This window comes from Scyliorhinus torazame, chromosome 8 (assembly GCF_047496885.1).
Source record: "Scyliorhinus torazame isolate Kashiwa2021f chromosome 8, sScyTor2.1, whole genome shotgun sequence".
Classification (NCBI taxonomy): Eukaryota; Metazoa; Chordata; class Chondrichthyes; order Carcharhiniformes; family Scyliorhinidae; genus Scyliorhinus; species Scyliorhinus torazame.
Window position 1 is genome coordinate 58,451,236 of NC_092714.1, and position 21,475 is coordinate 58,472,710.

At 44.9% G+C, this 21,475-nt stretch overlaps 1 protein-coding gene across 5 annotated transcripts in view; it reads left to right on the forward strand.

Moving 5' to 3' along the window:
* LOC140427869 (POU domain, class 2, transcription factor 1-like) overlaps window positions 1-21,475 on the forward strand; it is a 329,760-nt gene that overhangs the window by 157,888 nt on the left and 150,397 nt on the right. For all 5 annotated transcript variants that reach the window (XM_072513676.1, XM_072513677.1, XM_072513678.1 and 2 more), the window contains one exon: window positions 11,244-11,300. In XM_072513676.1, the coding sequence (XP_072369777.1) occupies window positions 11,244-11,300 (57 nt within the window). The remainder of the gene's footprint in view (window positions 1-11,243; window positions 11,301-21,475) is intronic.

The window sequence follows — 21,475 nt, forward strand, 5'->3', positions numbered from 1 at the left end:
GTTCTATGTTCTGTTGCTGAGGGGCGACCTGATTGAGGTGTACAAAATTATGAGGAACATGGGCAGGGTGGATAGGGAGCAGCTGTTTCCCCTTATTTGAAGGGCCAGTCACAAGGTTCAAGGTGAGGGGCAGGAGCTTTAGGGGGAATGTGAGGAGAAACCTTTTTACCCAGACGGTGGTGACAGTCAGGAATGCACTGCCTGGGAGGGTGGTAGAGGCGGATTGCCTCAAATCCTTTAAAGAAAAAAAAGTACCTGGATGAGCACTTGGCACGTTGTAACATTCAGGGCTATTGGCCAAGTGCTAGTAGATGGGATTAGCTAGGTAGGTCAGGGGTTTTTCATGTGTCGGTGCAGACTCAATGGGGCGAAGTGCCTCTTCTGCACTATTTTCTGTGATTTTGTTTTCTAGGCTTCTGTTTTAAAAATCAAGGACCTTATGTAGTTTATAACAACCTCCTCTGCTTGTCCTGCTGCCTTAAAAGGTTTCTGTTGTAAATTCCCAGGTCTTGTTCATTCAGGCCCTTTAAATTTTTAAAATATTATTGTATTTTGCTTCTCAACATTCTTCCAAAATATAACTTTATACTTCTCTGCATTAAATTTGACTTTTCTGTTTGTTTACAGGATGTGGGCATCGCTGGCAAGGCCAGCACTTATTGCTCATCCCAATTGGTCATGAGAAGCTTTTTGAAACTGGTGCAGTTGTTTGGTGTAGATATGATTGATACATTTGCATTAGAAACAGTTCAGAGAAGATTCACTCAGCTCATTCCTGTGATGAAGGGCTTATCTTTTAAAGAAAGGTTGAACACGTTGAGCCTACACTCATTGCAGTTTAGAAGAATGAGAGGTGATCTTATTGCAACATATATGATTTTGAGGGGACTTGATGGGGTGGATATTGGGAAGATGTTTCCTGTTGTGGAAGAAATTAGAACAAGGGAACACAGTTCCCATTTAAGACAGAGATGAGGAGAATGTTCTTTTCTCTGAGGGTCATTAGTCTGGTTATTACTCTTTTCCAGAAAGCAGTGGAGGCTGGGTCATTGAATGTTTTCAAGGCACAGTTAGGTTTTTGATGGATTGGGGGGAGGAGGTATGTGTGTTTGGTGTGGTATCAAGGGTTATTTGGGGGGGGGGGGGGCGGCGGCGGGCAGGGGGGGGCGGGGGAGGGGGGAGAGACCGGGAAGTGTAATTGAGACTGCAATCAGATCAGCCAATCCTTTCAAATGGTGGAGTAGGCTCGAAGGGCCAATGTCCTACTCCTGCTCTTAAGTTCAAAATGTTCCTGAGTACCATTAAGGAGTGAGTTCCAGGACCTTGACCTGACTATGAAGGAACAGCGATTTATTTCCAAGTCAGCATGGAGTATGACTCTTCGAAGAACTGGCAGTTGTTGTCCATGTGCTTGCATCCTTGTTGTTCCAGGTATTACAGGTCATTGATCTAGAAGGTGCTGTCTTGAAGCTTTATCAAACTGCTGCAGTGCATCGTGTACATACTGCAGCCGTAGTTCACGTTTCAGGTGCAGAGTTTCTTGAGCATTGTTGGAGCTGCACTCATCTAGATAAATAAAGACCATTCGTCACACCCCTCGTAAATGTTAATAACAGGATTTTGTTATTGAATGCCAATCTCCTGTTCATCCCCAACCTGCTCAGTGGTTGCTTGAACAATCGGGCATATCACTGGGTGGCTCTGAACAGACAAATATGGCACGCCTATTATTATTGTGTACAGAAAAGAGCTAAAATTTTCCTATAGGAGGAATCAGGCTAACTGATACATCGGGAAAGGAGCTTTATTCACAAAACTTGCTTCATGGCCTCTTAGCACTTGTATTTTGGCTGCGGTTAAATTTGATTCTTTGCCAGGAATTGAGTGCACTGAATGATTTCTACTGTAATATCTTAACTGTCCAGGTACTGATCATGGATATCTTAAGCATAGATTTTAGGATAGCAACCCAAACATTGTGCTGTCACTGGATTTAGAGAAAAAAATGATGGCATTCCCCTTTTAAGAAATAATTTATTCCATTCTAGGTCAAAGAAACACTTTAGAAGTACCATTTAGATTTTGTTTTCTTTCTCTCTAATGAATGGATATAAAATTCTACAAAGAACCCATTGAACTGAGTTTTTTTTCTTAATGTACACCAGAGGTATGCTGTACTAGAAGTACTTGACAGTAATTATTAGCCATTGCTTCCACATTTCTCTGATCTGCATACAACCCAAGTTTTGTGCGAGATGTTTTAAGATTTTGTGGCTTTTATGACTGTGTAGTGTAATCCGGTTACAGGAGTTCCTATGTTATTTATTGTGTTTCCCCATTCAGTCACTTATTTTAATCCCCTTTTAGTCTTTTTGTGCTGTCCTTGTGAAAAGAATGTTGTAAACAATACTGCATCTCATTTTTGCCTATGGGTGGTGGTGGCAGTTTAAATAATTGCACATGGTCATTGTGTTTAAAAGTACTATTATATTTACCAGTATTAGAAGTGTAGGTTATGTCTGTAAATTTTTGTTCTTGCACTAGTTGGCACATGAAAATACAACCTGAGACAATAATGCTGCTGCAATTCTAATCTTTTGCAGATCCCTCATTTTAATTGACCTATCATTGGCAGTCGTGCCTTCAGCGGCCTTCACCCTAACTCTAGAATTCCCTCCCTGAACTCTCCACCTTGCTTTTCTCCTTTTAAGGACACTCCTTAAAACCTATCTCTTTCCTAAGCTCATGATTATATGCTCTAATATTTCCATATTTATCAAATCTTGTTTATAACACTTCTGCATATGCTTTGGGAGACCTTTTACAAAAAAACCCTTTAGAGGAAACTAACATCATCATTTATATGGGATCCTGAAAACTTGCATAAGCTCCCCTTGTTTCAAAGAAAACATTGTTCAATTTAAGAATAAGGTAAACAAGGCAGAGGAATAGAGTAGTTTTAAAGTGTTGTCACTGTTATAATGTAGGAACACGTCAGCCAATTTTCACTCGGCAAGCTCCCAGATAATAACCAAAAAATGTATTTAGTGGTGCTAATTAAATAAGAATGTACTGGTGGATGGGAACCATTTAAGCATCTGCTTAAGAAGAAGCAGAGGGCTTACAAGCCATCTTGATGAGGGATGAAGATTCAGAAAACGACCACTCATGTGAAAAGCAGATTAGGACAAGGAAAATGTAGAAGTGGTAGTGGAAGAGACTGAACAAGGGGAGAAAAAATAGTTGCAATTGGAATAAATATGTTATGTGGGGCAAGAGCATTCCTTATCAAGGGAATGAAATGATGGGTCTATCATGGCAGTCCTATTTGTAGATCTTGGGAATGAGGTTGAAGGCAACAGGGTGACATTCTCTTGGAGCATAGGAATTAGAAGCATTGGTAGGTCACTTGGCCTTCGAGCCTGATCATAGCTCATCTTTCCTGACTGTCTCCATAACTCTTGCCACACTTTCCTGACTGTCTCCATAACTCTTGACTCCCTTGTCTATCAAAAATCTACATAACTCTTTAAAAAAAATTAAAGATTTTCCATGTACAATAAATCTTATAACCTAACCCATATTATCCATAGCAAATGATGCACAAAACCAACACAACAAAAACCCATCCACAAAAAGGAGAGCGAGAGAGAACCCCCCCCTCCCGGCACCTAAACCTAAACCTGCAACAGTGACTAATTCCTTAAAGAAGGCAACGAATGGCTGCCATCTCCGCATCTCGGTAGAACCCCTCAACCAACCCCTTAGCTGTGTACTTGACTGTCTCCAGACACAAGAATTCTGTTAAGTCACCCACCATACTGCAGGGTTGGGCAGAGTAGAAGACCCCCACCCCAGCAAAACTCTCCTCAGCAAGATGAAGGTGAGGACATATGTCTTCACCCCTGCTTGCAGCCCCGACGAGTCGGACATCCCAACAATGGTCACCAGAGGAAAAGGCTCCCGATCAATATTCAGAATCGCTGACATGGTGCCAAAGAAGAAGACCCAAATGCTTATCAGTTTGGGACAAGACCAGAACATGTGTGTGGTTGGCCCCCCCCCCCCCCCCCGAACACCGTTCGCACCTGTTCTCCAGCTCCGGAAAGAAGTCACCCATCTTAGCTTTGGTCAGGTATGCTCTATGCACCACCTTAAGTTTCATAGATTATCATAGAATTTACAGTGCAGAAGGAGGCCATTCAGCCCATCGAGTCTGCACCGGCTCTTGGAAAGAGCACCCTACCCAAGGTCAACACCTCCACCATAACCCAGTAGCCCCACCCAACACTAAGGGCAATTTTGGACACTACGGGCAATTTATCATGGCCAATCCACCTAACCTGCACATCTTTGGACTGTGGGAGGAAACCGGAGCACCCAGAGGAAACCCACGCACACACTGGGAGGATGTGCAGACTCCGCATAGACAGTGACCCAAGCCAGAATCGAACCTGGGACCCTGGAGCTGTGAAGCAATTGTGCTATCCACAATGCTACCGTGCTGCCGATCAGACCAAACCGCGCACATGAAGGCGTGGAGTGCACCCTATTAAGGGCCTCACTCCACACCTCATCATCTACCATAGGTTCCAACTTCCTCTCCCACTTTGACACCACCTCATCCACGTGACCGAATCCGTCCATTGATACTGGACGTGTTGCCCTCCTCTGACCCCGCCAGCGAAAAGATCCTCTACATCAGGGCCGATTGTGGTGTTACAGAAAATGTTGGGAAGGTCCCTTGTATAAAATTCCTTATCTGGAGGTGCCTGAACGAGGTCCCTAAAAGCCCGAATATTGTTGACAATTTCTCCAAGCTGGCAAACTGTCCTTCCACAAACAAATCCCCAAATCTCTCGAGCGCTCCCTCTTCTCCCCCCCCCCCCCCCCCCCCCCCCCCAAAAAGAAAACTGGGATTCTCCAAGCCACAGCGCCGCAATCGTGCCGGCAGAGGAGAGGAGAGGAGTCACGCGCGTGTTCGATGCGGCGCCAGCCGGGGGCCATTGAAAGAGGCCCCCGTGGTGATTCTCTGCTGTCAACTGGCCGAGTTCCCGCCAGCGTGGTTCACTCATGGTTCCACACGGCGGGAGGTCGGAGTGCTGGCTGCGGACTCAGTCCGCGGTGGCCCTGGTGAGAGGCGGGAAGGATCCGTCACCGGGGGTGGGGGGGCCTCTAGGACGGCCCGGCGTGCGATCGGGTGCCACCCATCAGCGGGCGCACGCGATCTGTGGGACGCCTATATTGTCGGGGCCAGCCTGCTGTGGCCAGTAAATGCAGGGCCCCGTATCGACAGCCGGAGCTGCGTGCGAGGAGCACTCCGAGGCCCTGCTAGCCCCCTTCAAAACGGAGAATCCGGAAAGTCCAGAGTGATTTGGAGAATTCCGCCCATAGTGTCTAGTCTTGATGGCGCGAATAGATGATTGGCGCAAATAGGGGCCATCCCCGATATGGATCCAACCATATGGGTGGCACGGTGGCACAGTGATAACACTGCTGTCTCACAGCTTCAGTTTATGGAGCCGGGCCCAATCATGGGCTACCCGAATACCCAGATAAACAAAGCTAGAGCTGACCAGGCGAAAAGGCAGCAACCCCCATGTTCGCTCCCCTCCCCAGCGGATTAACTGGAAAGTACTCTCTTCCAGATTCAACTTGTATCCTGAACAGAACCAAGGCTCCTCAGTAGCTCCATTATTTCATCCATAGTGGTACCGGGTCTGTAACATAAAACAGCAAATCATCAGCATATAGAGACACCCTGTGTTCCACCCTCCTCCATGTATAAATCTAACTCCGCCTTGAATAAATTCAATGACCCAGCCTCCATTGCTTTCTAGTAAGAGTAATGACGGTAGATTAACCCTCTGAGAGAAAACATTTCTCCTCATCTCTATCTTAAAAGGGAGCCCTCTTATTTTTAAACGGTGTCTCCTTGTCTCTCCCACAAGAAGAAACATCTACCGATGTTAAACCCTGTTAAATCCCCTCAAAATCGTACATTTCAATAAGATCACTCTTACTAGGGGCTGTTTAGCACAGGGCTGAATCGCTGGCTTTGAAAGCAGACCAAAGCAGGCCAGCAGCACGGTTCAATTCCCGCACCACCCTCCCCGAACAGGCGCCGGAATGTGGCGACTAGGGGCTTTTCACTAACTTCATTTGAAGCCTACTTGTGACAATAAGCGATTTTCATTTCATTTCATTCACTATTCTAAACTCCAGTGGGCATAGGCCCAACCTGTTCAACCTTCGTAAAGATAAAGGAATGAGCCAAGTGGAACTTCTGAACTGCTTCTAACATAGTTGTATCATTTTTCAAATAAGGAGACCAAAATGTACTCCCGATGTGGTCTCACCAGGGTATATTAGGTCAGTAATGGTATGGGAAATGATGGTTTGATATGCAGTAGTGGCATCATAGTCCAGGGAAAGGTAGCAGGAGATGTCTGAGGGCTGGCCTTCAGACTTTGCAAGGCAGACATTTGTTCACTATAGCAGGTTTAGTGACAGGTTTGATCAGATTGGAGCTGAGAAAAGGGAAGCTCAAGTTCAAAACAAGTTAGAGTAAGGGGAGTGGAGAAATGAGAACAGCAAATTGGCAGTTCCTATGGAAAGGATAAGAAGTCAAAAGTCTAGATGAAAAAAGAATTCTGAAGACATGAGACATCCTGAACCAGAGTAGTGGATGTGGGTTACCTTTGGCCAAAGAAGTGAGTATGGGCGGGGGGGGAAGGTGATGGAAAAAGAGCTTATTATCTTTCCAACATAATGTGGATATCTGATTCTATTATTCATATGTTTTAGAATATAAAGTGTAAGATAAATGGAAACATCGGGTTAAGAAATTGGAATGTACCTCACGTGAATGCAATTCAAACAAGCGTGGTTTAATCTCAATTAAAAGATAACCATTGATTATCTTACGAGCTAGTATCATGAAGATATTTAACAATTGGTGACCCATCTTTAAGCTTGTAATGGAGCCAGTAGGTCAACCTTACGTCAGGAAAAGATTTGAGTATTTATGCAGTTCCCAGCCAATTGTAAACAAGAGAGTTATTTAACAGGGCCAGCCATCCTGGAAATCCTAAAACTATTAGGGATAACTATTATCTATATGGGTTTCAGAATTAGTGTGTCATGTTCAGGGTAAAATAATTAATTTATATTTCTCTTTGAGGACATCCCAATGCATGCCACCTTGTCGTGGAGATGGGTTGTGCAGGTAGACTGTTATTTTGTTTTAAATTATCAGATATTTGCTTAGAAAGCAGGGAGTTGCACTTTAGATTTGGTGTAAACTTCAGCTTATTGAGTTGGGAGAGCCAAAGAAGATGAATGTCAGTCAGGCCTGCACTTGAGCAGAGAAAATACTAATTAATTGTTAACCGCATAGAATATGGATGGCGGCTTGAGCTCATTTTGGATTTTGTAAGGTGAAAACCAGCTGTAAGATTTGCCTGGCTCGCAGCTAAGGAAGCAATCTTCAGTTGTCCTCACAGATCCCTGTGGCAAAGTCAACAGAGTTAACTTGGAAGGCTGTGAAAAGGGAGTCGGTATTCTGCCGGCAACCAGGCTAAAGGGCTGAGGCATCCAGTCAGAGGTCTTAAAGAAACGTTGGAGGGTCACATAGCCAAAAAAAATAATGGAAGGACCCCTGTAAAATCTTACCTCAGAGAATTATAGGAACACTGGGGGAATTCCAGAGGGTTGTGGGAAGGAAAGCTGGGAGAGGGAGGGGCAGTAAGAACGAATTTCTAACTACGTATGTTATGAACTCTTGAGTTTAGTTAATTGTGATTGTTTTGCTTAATTATATACACAATTATGTTTGTTTTTGTGTGAAATAATATGAAATACGAAAAGGAGCAGAACAGCCCCTCGAGCCTGCTCTACTATTTAACAAGATCATGATGGATCGGATTATAATCTCAAATTTGCATCTCACCTACCCCCAATAATCAATCAACCCCTTGCTTGCCAAGAATCTATCCACCTTTGCCTTAAAAATATTCAAAGACTCAGCTTCTACCACCTTTTTCAGAAAGAGCGTTCAAAGACCTGCTAAGAAGAATTTTTTCACCTCATCTCCATTTTAAATGAGTAACCCCTTATTTAGTGACCCCTATTTTTAGATTCTCATACAGGAAGAAGCATCCTCTCCACATCCACCCTGTTAAGACCCCTCAGGATCTTGTATGTTTCAATCAAGTAGCCTCTTATACTTGTATAGTGGATATAAACCTAGCCTGTCTCGCCTTTCCTGATAAGACAACCCACCCATTCCAGGTAGTCGTCTGGTAAACTTTCTCTGATCTGCTTCCAGCATATTTACATCCTTCCTTAAATAAGGTGACCAATACTGTACACAATACTACACATGTGGTCTCACTAGTGCCCTGTACAACTAAAGCATAACCTGTCTACGTTTGTATTCAGTTCCCCACACAATAAATGATAACATTCTATCAGCTTTCCTATTTACTTCCTGTGACTGCATACTAACCACTTGTGATTCATGCACTCGGACACTCAAATCCCTATGCACCACGGAACTCTGCAATTTCTCACCATTTAGATGATATGCTGTTTTTATTCTTCCTGCCAAAATGAACAATTTCACATTTTCCCACATTATATTCCATTTGCCAGATCTTTGCCCACTCACTTAAACTATCTATCTCTTTTTGTAGTCTCCTTATGTCCTCTTCAGATCTTACTTTCCCAGCCATCTTTGTGCCACCAGCAAATTTCCTTCAGTCCCTTCATCAAAGTCATTTATATAAATCGTCAACAGTTGAAGTCCCAGCATTGATCCCTGTGGGACATGATTCGTCACAACTTGCCAACCTAAAAAAGACCCATTTATGTCTACGCTATGCTTCTCGTTACCCAACCAATCTACTATCCCTGCCAATATGATACCCCCTGTACCATGAGCTTTTATTTTCTGCAACAGCCTTTGATGCGGTACTTTATCAAATGCCTTCTGGCAATCTAAGTACAGTACATCCCTTTATCCACAGTGCATGTTAAGAACTCCACTAAATTGGTTAAACATGATTTCCCTTTCATAAAACCATGTTGATTCTGTCTGATTACCGCGAGCTTATCAATGGCTATGACCTCTTTAATAACAGATGTTAAGCTAACTGGTGTGTAGTTTCCAGCTTTCTGTCGCACTCCCTTTTTGAATTATGGAGTTACATTTGCTATCTTCCAATGTAATGGGACCATCTCCCAAATCTAGGGCGTTTGGAAAATTAAACTCAATGTATCTCACTAGAAGCTTTTACTGTTTGTACATTCTCCCCGTGTCTACGTGGGTTTTCTTGGGGTGCTTGGTTTTCTTCCACAGTCCAAAGATGTGCTAGTTAGGTGAATTGCCCATGCTAAATTGCCCCTTGAGATGGAGTTGCAGGAATAGGGCGGGGGATTGGGCCTAGGTAGGGTGATCTTTCTAAGGTTCGGTGCAAATACGGTAGGCCAAATGACCTCCATCTGCACTGTAGGGATTGAATGATTCTATGACCCTAGGATGAAGTCCATCAGGACCTGGGCTTATTCGCCTGCAGCTCCAACAATTCTCGCAGTATCATTTCTCTGGTGACTGTAATTTTGCTGAGTCCCTCCCTTTTATTTCCTGGTTCTGGGATGTTATATGTATCATCTGGAATGAAGACCGATGCAAAGTACCTGTTCAATTAATCTGCCACCGGCTTGTCAATTATCCAGATACTTATGTGTACTCCTAGTTCAATATAAATCCTGTATAGGACCAACACCCACTTTTGTTAACTTTTCAAAATATTTATGAAAAAACTCTTACCTGTTTTATATTTCTCGCTAGCTTTCTCTCGTACTCTTAATTTTTCCCTCTTTATTCATCTGTCATTCATTGTTGTTCCTTGTATTCTGTCCAATCTTCTGACCTACCACCTGTCTTTGCACAATTATAAGATCTTTTCTTCCAAGTTTGATACTACCGTTAACCTTTCTAGTTAATCATGGATGGTGGGTCTGTCCCTTGAGCAACTTCTTACTTGTTGGAATGTATCCATTCTGGGTATTCTGAAATATGCCCTTTAAATGTTTGCCACTGCATCTCTATTGACTTGTCCCTTAACCTAATTTCCCAATACACATCAGCCAGCTCAGCTTTCAAGCCCTCAAAATTTCCTTTATTTAAGTTTGAATACATAGTCTCAGAACCACTCCTCTCTCCCTCAAACTGAATGTAAAATTCAGTCATATTATGGACGCTGCCACCTAGGAATGCCTTCACTATGAGATCATTAATTACTCCCATCTCTTTGTACAATACCAGGTCTACTATAGCCTGTTCTCTGATTGGCTCCAGAACATGCTGTTCTTACAAACTATCCTGAAAACATTCAATGAATTCTTTATCTAGGCTCCTTTGCCCATCTGACTTTGCCAGTCTATATGTAGCTTAAAATCCCCCATGGTTATAGCTGTGTCTTTCTGACAAGCTCCCATTATTTCTTCCTTTATGCTCCACCCTACCACATGGTTACTGTTCGAGGGCCTGTACACGATAAGTGAGTTTTTGCCGTTACCATTTCTAATCTCTACCAAAACCGTTAGCACACCCTAGTTTCCTGAACTTGGGTCATCCTTCCGTATTGTGCTTATACCATCATTAGCTTTCTGAACCAACCCTCCCATCTTTAACTCGCTTCCTGTCCTTCCTAAATATCCTGTACTCGTCAATATTCCGATCCGAATCCATGTCTTTCTGCAGCTAAGATTCCTATTAAATCGTACTTATGTGTACTCCTAGTTCAATATAAATCTTGTGATCTACCAGTTAAACTTGAGGTGTTTGGATTTCTCTTTACACGTTGATCTTCTCTAATAGGATCATAACAAACCTCAGAGCTGATTGAGTTGATGGGTGTAAGGGGATGAAGCTGAGGCCTTTACTGTGGACTACTCAATTAGGCTTGGAAGAAATGGTGAAAAGTAATTTCTGTTAAATGAGAAATAAAACGTACTTTTTCTTAAATTCACTAACACATCACAGATAATATTTAAGATTAGAACATTTATCACCTAAAAGAAAACAAATCTTTTACTCCGCCAGGCATATGTGGCAATTTGAAATCCTTGCTTCATAATCATGTCCACAGAAAACAAATAATCATGTCCACAGAAAACATTAATTCTAACTGCATCTTATAACTATTGATTTTATTTTCTTACTGTTTCAATTCCAGGTGCAACTTGCTGGAACAACTTTGCAGCCAACTGCTTCACAAACATTAAATTTACAGGTAGGCTACTTTGTTATCTTGGGAAATTAGAGGAACCTTTTTATGTTGCTCTAAAATGTTTTTGTTACTGTGTGAAGAGATAATAGGTAAGAATTAGCTCCCCTATTTGATGAAAGGCAAAATGCCTTGTTTTCCTAGGGGGAGGGGAAGGGAAAGAAATACTATTTGCTGCCAAGGAAATGACCTTTTGTCACATTTTTTTGCTTTCTCAAAAGAAACTGTTCATGGTTGCCATGGCAAATTTCAATCTCGAAGACTAGCAATGGCAAACGAATTTATCTCCAGAAACAGGCTGTTTGCAACTCTGCGCTGTAATTATCTTGAGTGTAATGGACAGAATTCATCACTGGTTTATTCTCAGCATTGGTATTGCAACAGAAAATGAAAATTTAAGCGCTATGTGAAAGCAGTTAATTGTCATAAACCTTTACATTCCTAGCTTTTATGTATTTCATCTACAATAATAGAAAATGCTGAAAACACTTGGGTCTGGTAGCATCTGCAGGGAGAAACAGAGCTAACATTTCGGGTTGATGATCTGTATTTTACAATGGTGCTTTTTGTGTTATTAGGTGAATGGTTACATAATTTGAAAGAAAAGTCCCCAAATAGTGATTCCAGATATGTTAAAATTGAATGATTTGACTGTTGTAAATATTCTTCTGAGTCTTAATAGGAAAAGAGGATTAGTTCCACACAGCCATTTTAGAGTGTGACAGTTTATGCATAATACTAATAATCTTTATTATTGTCACAAGTAGGCTTACATTAATACTGCAATGAATTACTGCTCCAGTATCATATGTCAGTCTAGGAACCCAGCAGAAGCTGACCAATAGTTTCAAAAACGTCGTCAGAAAAGCCTTAAAAAAAAAAAAAGCTGATGACTCTAATGTTACAATTTTAACCCTTTTAAAGTAATGGTTCAACTGTCTTTTTCTAAGTTGAGCTTCAGGTATACACATTATTCTTTCACTCATTTTGGAGGGGAAAAGAGCACGTGTAGCCTGAAGGGCTAAATGCTATCAGAACAAATTGGTAGTTCATTTTAGGGAATCTGGAAAATTTGAAATTTTAAAATAAGTGATTTATACTTTATAATTGGATTTTTAATTTTTTCTCAATCATAAATGCTATCTTCTCAGGAGCTGCACCCATGCCGAACTCTCCCCATTTCAGTCAGGCACAATCTACCCCATCTGAATTTACTTAAATGCTCATCTTTTCTCTCGCCCTCTAATTCTAGCACTGTGTTCCCTATTTTCCCACTCTGGAGTTCAACCTGGCATCCTTCCCCTGCAACCGCGTTAATGCTGGCATTCTCCTACCGAACCGTTGCCATTACTTGTTGATTATGCCCACTTTACACAAGGCAGGAATTCTTGTTCATTTTAAAAAAATATATTTTATTCAAATTTTTTTCGGCCAAACAAAACAGTACAAATTTTTTTCCCTTTTTACAACAATAAAACAAGACAATAATAGTGACCGTTTTTTAACAAATAAATAAATAATATATAAACTAAATGGCAACTGCCATAACAAAATATTAACTCTCCCAAATAATAAAGTCAAACAAGCCAATATACATATCCAAGTAAAAATATCCTTACAAAAGCACCCCTGAGAACACACCCGAGCCCTCCCCCCTGGGTTGCTGCTGCTACTTTCCCAGTTCCTTTATCGTTCTGCGAGATAGTCAATGAACGGTTGCCACCGCCTGGTGAACCCTTGAGCCGAACCTCTTTGTGCGAACTTTATCCGTTCCAGTTTTATAAACCCTGCCATGTCGTTTATCCAGGCCTCCACACCCGGGGGTTTAGCTTCCTTCCACATTAACAATATCCTTCGCCGGGCTACTAGGGACGCAAAAGCCAAAACATCAGCCTCTCTCGCCTCCTGCACTCCCGGCTCTTCTGCAACCCCGAATATAGCCAACCCCCAGCTTGGCTCGACCCGGACCCCCACCACCTTCGAAAGCACATTTGCCACCCCCACCCAGAACCCTTGCAGTGCCGAGCATGCCCAAAACATGTGGGTGTGGTTCGCTGGGCTTCTCGCGCATCTCCCGCACCTATCCTCTACCCCGAAAAATTTACTGAGCCTTGCTCCGGTCATGTGCGCCCTGTGCAAGACCTTGAATTGTATCAGGCTAAGCCTGGCACACGAGGACGAAGAGTTTACCCTGCGTAGGGCATCTGCCCACAGCCCCTCTTCGATCTTTTCCCCCAACTCTTCTTCCCATTTTCCCTTCAGCTCATCCACCATGATCTCCCCCTCGTCTCTCATTTCCCTGTATATATCTGACACCCTACCATCCCCCACCCATGTCCCCGAAATCACCCTATCCTGAATCTCCTGCGTCGGGAGCTGCGGAAATTCCCTCACCTGTTGCCTCGCAAAAGCCCTCAATTGCATATACCGAAATGCATTCCCCTGGGGCAACCCGTATTTTTCCGTCAGCGCTCCCAGACTTGCAAACGTCCCGTCTAGGAACAGATCCCTCAGTTGCACAATCCCTGCTCTCTGCCATGTTCTAAATCCCCCATCTATTCTCCCCGGGACAAACCTATGATTATTCCTTATCGGGGACCGCACCGAGGCACCCGCCATTCCCTTATGCCGTCTCCGCTGTCTCCAAATTTTCAGCGTTGCCACCACCACTGGACTTGTGGTGTATTTCTTCGGGGAGAACGGCAACGGCACTGTCGCCAATGCTTGTAGGCTGGTTCCTTTACAGGACGCCATTTCCAGTCTCTTCCACGCCGCTCCCTCCCCTTCTCCCATCCACTTACACACCATTGAGATATTGGCAGCCCAATAATAATCACTTAAGCTCGGCAGTGCCAGTCCCCCCCTATCCCTGCTACGCTGCAAAAAACCCCTCCTCACTCTCGGGGTCTTCCCAGCCCACAAAGCTCATAACACTCTTCTCAATTTTTTTGAAAAAAGCCCTCGTAACCATCACCGGGAGGCACTGGAACACAAAAAGAAATCTCGGGAGGACTACCATTTTGACCGCCTGCACCCTACCCACCAGTGACAGGGACACCATGTCCCATCTCTTAAAATCCTTCTCCATCTGTTCCACCAATCGTGTTAAATTAAGCCTATGTAGGGTTCCCCAGCTCCTGGCTATCTGGATCCCTAAGTACCGGAAATCTCTTATTACCCTCCTCAGCGGTAAATCATCTATTCCCCTGCTCTGCTCTCCCAGATGCACCACGAACAACTCACTCTTCCCCATATTCAGTTTGTACCCCGAAAATTCCCCAAACTCCCTGAGTGTCCGCATTGTCTCAGGCATCCCCTCCACTGGGTCCGCAACATACAGCAATAGATCATCTGCATATAATGATACCCGGTGTTCTTCTCCTCCCCTGAGTATTCCCCTCCACTTCCTAGAGCCCCTCAGTGCTATGGCCAGCGGCTCAATTGCCAATGCAAACAGTAACGGGGACAGGGGACACCCCTGTCTTGTCTCTCTATAAAGACGGAAGTAGTCGGACCTCTGCCTGTTCGTGATCACACTTGCCACCGGGGCCCTATATAGCAGCTGTACCCATCCAATAAACCCCTCTCCAAAACCAAATCTCCTCAACACTTCCCATAAGTAGTCCCACTCCACCCTGTCAAATGCTTTCTCAGCGTCCATCGCAACCACTATCTCCGTGATAGTGCTCTCAGTGATTTTGGCCGTTAAAAATTGCCGTTGGGGCTCTTAATAAGAGCCCAAAAGTCAGTTTCAACGGGAGGTGCCGAAACGTGCGACTTAGCTGGTCATCGCCGCACCCAGAAGTCAGGAATTCTTGTTCTTAAGTGAAATCTTTCCTGCAGGATATATAAGCAAGAAGGAGCCCATGTAAGGTTACAGCGAAAAAAATAAAGCTGCAGTTATTTCATTTTGCCAGTAGATGGCTGCAGCTGTATAAACTGTGTTCATAAGTGGCAGGAAAATGTGATTTTGCAATCAGTACCATCAAACCCTTTATTAATCCTAATGTATTATCAAGCAGTTGAAGGAGACATGAAAATTGGGTCCCCAATTAAAAGGTGGCAAAGGATGGAGAAGCAAAGGGTGAACTATTATCAAAAAAGTGGGCTTTTGCAAAGAGCTTATTAAATTTAAGTTGCATTTCCCTGCTTCACTGCTTATATTTGAACCTGTAATTTAAAATGGACAATTTAATTTGACTCTTGCAGACCAGATTTCAGTGCCACTAATGATGTTTTGGCTCCAAAATGGCTCCCGTGGTGGTTGCGCATACTTCTCGTGTGAGCAGTGCTGGATGCCATTTTGGTGAGGATGTTGGTGTGTGCAGGCAGCATCCACCGGAAAAATGCAGGGTGGACAGATTGTGTCACACTGATTTAATATCAGCAGTGTCATTTTGGAGCCAACTCTCCAGCTAATGCTCTTTCTTAACCTCACATGGTTGAATATGTTCAGCAGCAAGTAGGACAGTGTACCAGCGCTATTTAAAGTGATTGTCAACTACTTTCAGGTTGATTGGTGATTAGTTGTTGCAATTATAGACGGTGAATGCTGATTCCTAGAGCTCCTGAAAGTCTATCCACAAGGAATGGTAAGGCTTGTGCTGAAAAGGTTTATTCTGACTTTGAGGATTTAGCACAAACCACTTGCTGTCAGACATTAGTTCAGTTGTATACATATTCCTTGGACCACACATGATGCGGAGAATGAGCAGAGGTTTCACAGAGCAAAAATGCTGGAAGTAGAAGGAGGATTCTGACCAGGTGACCATATCTGCTCAGGATGTTCAGAGAGCAATTTTCGACCTGAACTTCAGTGAGGCACATTGTATCAGACGTCATTGCCTTACTAAATGTGCCACATGCTGCAGCCACAACTGCAATCTTGGAGCAAGGCAAATAGAGCATTGCCAGTGGGTGGCAAGGGGAAATTAACCTCTGTTCTTCCAGGCAGGAGCAGGAGATAGTTCAACATCTCCAGTTTGCTGTCCACTGTTGTATAAAGGAAGTCACCAAAACTCTCTTCTAAGAGAGTTGGAAACATTTCATTCTCCGATTATGCCGGAGAGAAGCAGGTAGAATGAGCACTTGGCTCATGAGTCCAGTGCATGTATAAATGGGCAGCATGCACTCAAAAATAAAAGTCATGTTGCCACAGGAAATGTAATAGAACTAACCACTGGTGAGGCGCTGTTGCTTCACAGCGCCAGGGACCCGGGTTTGATTCCCAGCTTGGGTCACTGTCTGTGCGGAGTCTGCACTTTCTCCCCATGTCTGCGTGGGTTTCCTCCGGGTGCTCCGGTTTCCTCCCACAAGTCCCGAGATGTGCTTGTTAGGTGAATTGGACATTCTGAATTCTCCCGCAGTATACCCGAACAGGTGCAGGAGTGTAGCGACTTGGGGATTTTCACAGTAACTCCGTTGCAGTGTTAATGTAAGCCTACTTGTGATACTAAAAGATTATTATTATTATTGAACAAACCACTAGGGTAGTTAACAATGCTTATGTTGTCTGGTCCCAATGGAGGAGCTCTGTGGTACTGAGGAGAGGACATGTCAAGATTTGCATTGGTTTCCTGGATGCTGCACAACTTCACCATAATGGGGGCACAACCTTTGCCACCAGCTGGACAACAGCTAGGTGAGGAGAAAGAGAAATACACCTCTTTTTAGACTGGGTGTTAAATGATCAACTCCTCAAGCTACAATATAAGTAAGCGCAACTCTAATTCTTTATTCAACAAGTTCCCCTCCATTTTTTTTTTAAATAATATTTTATTGAAAATTTTTGGTCAACCAACACAGTACATTGTGCATCCTTTACACATCATTGTAACAATACAGATAATAATGACCTTTTTTAAATTTAAACAAAAACAACAACAAATAAATAAATATTAAATAACAAAAAATAAAAACTAGCCCTAATTGGCAACTGCCTTGTCTCAGGCCACACCCTCCCCCCCCCCCCCCCATCCCCCCCCCCCTCCCCCCCCTCCCCCCCCCCCCCCCCCCAAAGTCCTGGGCCGCTGCTGCTGCCTTCTTTGTTCTCCCCTATCTATCTTTCCGCAAGATATTCGACGAACGGTTGCCACCGCCTAGTAAACCCTTGAGCCGACCCCCTTAGGACGAACTTAATCCGCTCTAACTTTATGAACCCCGCCATATCATTTATACAGGTCTCCACCCCCGGGGGCTTGGCTTCTTTCCACATTAGCAATATTCTGCGCCGGGCTACTAGGGACGCAAAGGCCAAAACATCGGCCTCTTTCGCCTCCTGCACTCCCGGCTCTTGTGCAACCCCAAATATAGCCAACCCCCAGCTTGGTTCGACCCGGACTCCTACTACTTTCGAAAGCACCTTTGTCACCCCCATCCAAAACCCCTGTAGTGCCGGGCATGACCAAAACATATGGGTATGATTCGCTGGGCTTCTCGAGCACCTCGCACACCTATCCTCCACCCCAAAAAATTTACTGAGCCGTGTTCCAGTCATATGTGCCCTGTGTAATACCTTAAACTGAATCAGGCTTAGCCTGGCGCACGAGGACGACGAGTTTACCCTGTTTAGGGCATCTGCCCACATCCCCTCCTCAATCTCCTCCCCTAGCTCTTCTTCCCATTTCCCTTTTAGTTCGTCCATCATAGTCTCCCCTTCGTCTCTCATTTCCCTATATATATCCGACACCTTACCGTCCCCCACCCATTTCTTTGAGATGACTCTGTCCTGCACCTCTTGTGTCGGGAGCTGCGGGAATTCCCTCACCTGCTGCCTCGCAAAAGCCCTCAATTGCATGTACCTGAATGCATTCCCTTGGGGCAACCCATATTTCTCGGTCAGCGCTCCCAGACTCGCAAACTTCCCATCCACAAATAGATCTTTCAATTGCGTTATACCTGCTCTTTGCCACATTCCATATCCCCCATCCATTCCCCCCGGGGCAAACCTATGGTTGTTTCTTATCGGGGACCCCCCAAGTGCTCCGGTCTTTCCCCTATGTCGTCTCCACTGTCCCCAAATCTTCAGTGTAGCTACCACCACCGGACTCGTGGTATAGTTCCTTGGTGAGAACGGCAATGGGGCTGTCACCATAGCCTGCAGGCTGGTCCCCCTACAGGACGCCCTCTCTAATCTCTTCCACGCCGCTCCTTCCTCCTCTCCCATCCACTTACTCACCATTGAAATATTAGCGGCCCAATAATACTCACTTAGGCTCGGTAGTGCCAGCCCCCCCCTATCCCTACTACGCTGTAAGAATCCCTTCCTCACTCTCGGAGTCTTCCCGGCCCAAACAAAACCCATGATACTCTTTTCTATCCTTTTGAAAAAAGCCTTCGTGATCACCACCGGGAGACACTGAAACACAAAAAGGAATCTCGGGAGGACCACCATCTTAACTGCCTGCACCCTCCCTGCCATTGACAATGCTACCATATCCCATCTCTTGAAATCTTCCTCCATCTGTTCCACCAACCGCGTCAAATTTAGCCTGTGCAATGTGCCCCAATTCTTAGCTATCTGGATCCCCAGGTAACGAAAGTCTCTTGTTACCTTCCTCAACGGTAGGTCTTCTATTTCTCTACTCTGCTCCCCTGGATGCACCACAAACAGCTCACTCTTCCCCATGTTCAATTTATACCCTGAAAAATCCCCAAACTCCTCAAGTATCCGCATTATTTCTGGCATCCCCTCCGCTGGATCCGCCACATATAGTAGCAGATCATCCGCTTATAAAGATACCCGGTGTTCTTCTCCTCCCCTAAGTATTCCCCTCCATCCCTTGGAACCTCTCAGCGCTATCGCCAGGGGCTCAATCGCCAGTGCAAACAGTAATGGGGACAGAGGACATCCCTGCCATGTCCCTCTATGGAGCCGAAAATATGCCGATCCCCGTCCATTCGTGACCACACTCGCCACTGGGGCCCTATACAACAGCTGCACCCATCTAACATACCCCTCTCCGAACCCAAATCTCCTCAACACCTCCCACAGATAATCCCACTCCACTCTATCAAATGCTTTCTCGGCATCCATCGCCACTACTATCTCCGTTTCACCCTCTGGTGGGGCCATCATCATTACCCCTAACAACCTCCGTATGTTCGCGTTCAGCTGTCTCCCCTTCACAAACCCAGTTTGGTCCTCATGAACCACCCCCGGGACACATTCCTCTATTCTCATTGCCATTACCTTGGCCAAGACCTTGGCATCTACATTGAGGAGGGAGATTGGTCTGTAGGACCCGCATTGTAGCGGATCCTTTTCCTTCTTTAAAAGAAGCGATATCCCCTTTGGATTTCGGCGGCAGCGGTGCGCAGGGGCCTTCTTGGAGGTGAGTAGTGAATTTAAAAGCACTTACCTTTGCAGGAGCAGCCCTTTGGATTTCGGCGGCAGCGGTGCGCAGGGGCCTTCTGGGAGGTGAGTAGTTAGTTTAAAAGCACTTACCTTTACAGGAGCAGCCCTTTGGATTTCGGCGGCAGCGGTGCGCAGGGGCCTTCTTGGAGGTGAGTAGTGAATTTAAAAGCACTTACCTTTGCAGGAGCAGCCCTTTGGATTTCGGCGGCAGCGGTGCGCAGGGGCCTTCTGGGAGGTGAGTAGTTAGTTTAAAAGCACTTACCTTTACAGGAGCAGCCCTTTGGATTTCGGCGGCAGCGGTGCGCAGGGGCCTTCTTGGAGGTGAGTAGTGAATTTAAAAGCACTTACCTTTGCAGGAGCAGCCCTTTGGATTTCGGCGGCAGCGGTGCGCAGGGGCCTTCTGGGAGGTGAGTAGTTAGTTTAAAAGCACTTACCTTTACAGGAGCAGCCCTTTGGATTTCGGCGGCAGCGGTGCGCAGGGGCCTTCTTGGAGGTGAGTAGTGAATTTAAAAGCACTTACCTTTGCAGGAGCAGCCCTTTGGATTTCGGCGGCAGCGGTGCGCAGGGGCCTTCTGGGAGGTGAGTAGTTAGTTTAAAAGCACTTACCTTTACAGGAGCAGCCCTTTGGATTTCGGCGGGAACCGGAAGTTCGACCTCTGGCAAGTGCCCCCCCCCCATAAATTCTGGTGGAGAGGAAACCCGAGACACTACACGTGTAGTGTCTCCCACCCGCCCTCCTCCTCTAACCTAATAATAAGACCCATTGGTGTAAGGTAAGTGCCATATTATATTATATATTATTAGCATTGTGCAGGTCAAGGATTGGAGGTGGAGGAGCAGTCTCTGTCAGCGAGGGAACCTGAGAACATCTCAGAAGGTAAGCAAGTGATTTTTACTTTTATACCTGTTTTTCAAATTGTGTGTGTCGGGGGGAAACTGAAGTGACATCACAGAAAAGCTGTGACCTGAGTGGCTGGTTGGGATTCTAACCTAAATTTTTTTGAGTATTTGGGATCTAATTAAACATAATAACTTAATTATAATTTAGAGGATATCTAAGCCAGAGATCGGAGAATATTATAGTTAGCTATCGCATTTCTATTAGAAATCTAGTGCTAGGAAACAGATAGTTGACAGTAACTTTGAAATTTAAAAAAAGTATTAAAAAAAAAAAAAAAGACAAATTTTAATTTTAATTAATTGACGCAATGTCAGTTAGAGGGGTGCTGTGCTCTGACTGTGAGATGTGGCAGGTCCGGGAGGCTTCCAGTGTCCCGGATGGCTTCATCTGCAGAAAGTGCACCCAACTGCAGCTCCTCACAGACCGCATGGTTCGGTTGGAGCAGCAATTGGATGCACTTAGGAGCATGCAGGTGGCGGAAAGCGTCATAGATCGCAGTTATGTAAGTGTGGTCACACCCAAGGTGCAGGCAGAGAAATGGGTGACCACCAGAAAGGGCAGGCAGTCAGTGCAGGAATCCCCTGTGGTTGTCCCCCTCTCGAACAGATATACCCCTTTGGATACTGTCGGGGGGGATAGCCTATCAGGGGAAAACAGCAGCAGCCAGAGCAGTGGCACCACGGCTGGCTCTGATGTTCAGAAGGGAGGGTCAAAGCGCAGAAGAGTAATAGTTATAGGGGACTCTATAGTCAGGGGCACAGATAGGCGCTTCTGTGGACGTGAAAGAGACTCCAGGATGGTATGTTGCCTCCCTGGTGCCAGGGTCCAGGATGTCTCCGAACGGGTAGAGGGAATCCTGAAGGGGGAGGGCAAACAGGCAGAGGTCGTTGTACATATTGGTACTAACGACATAGGCAGGAAGGG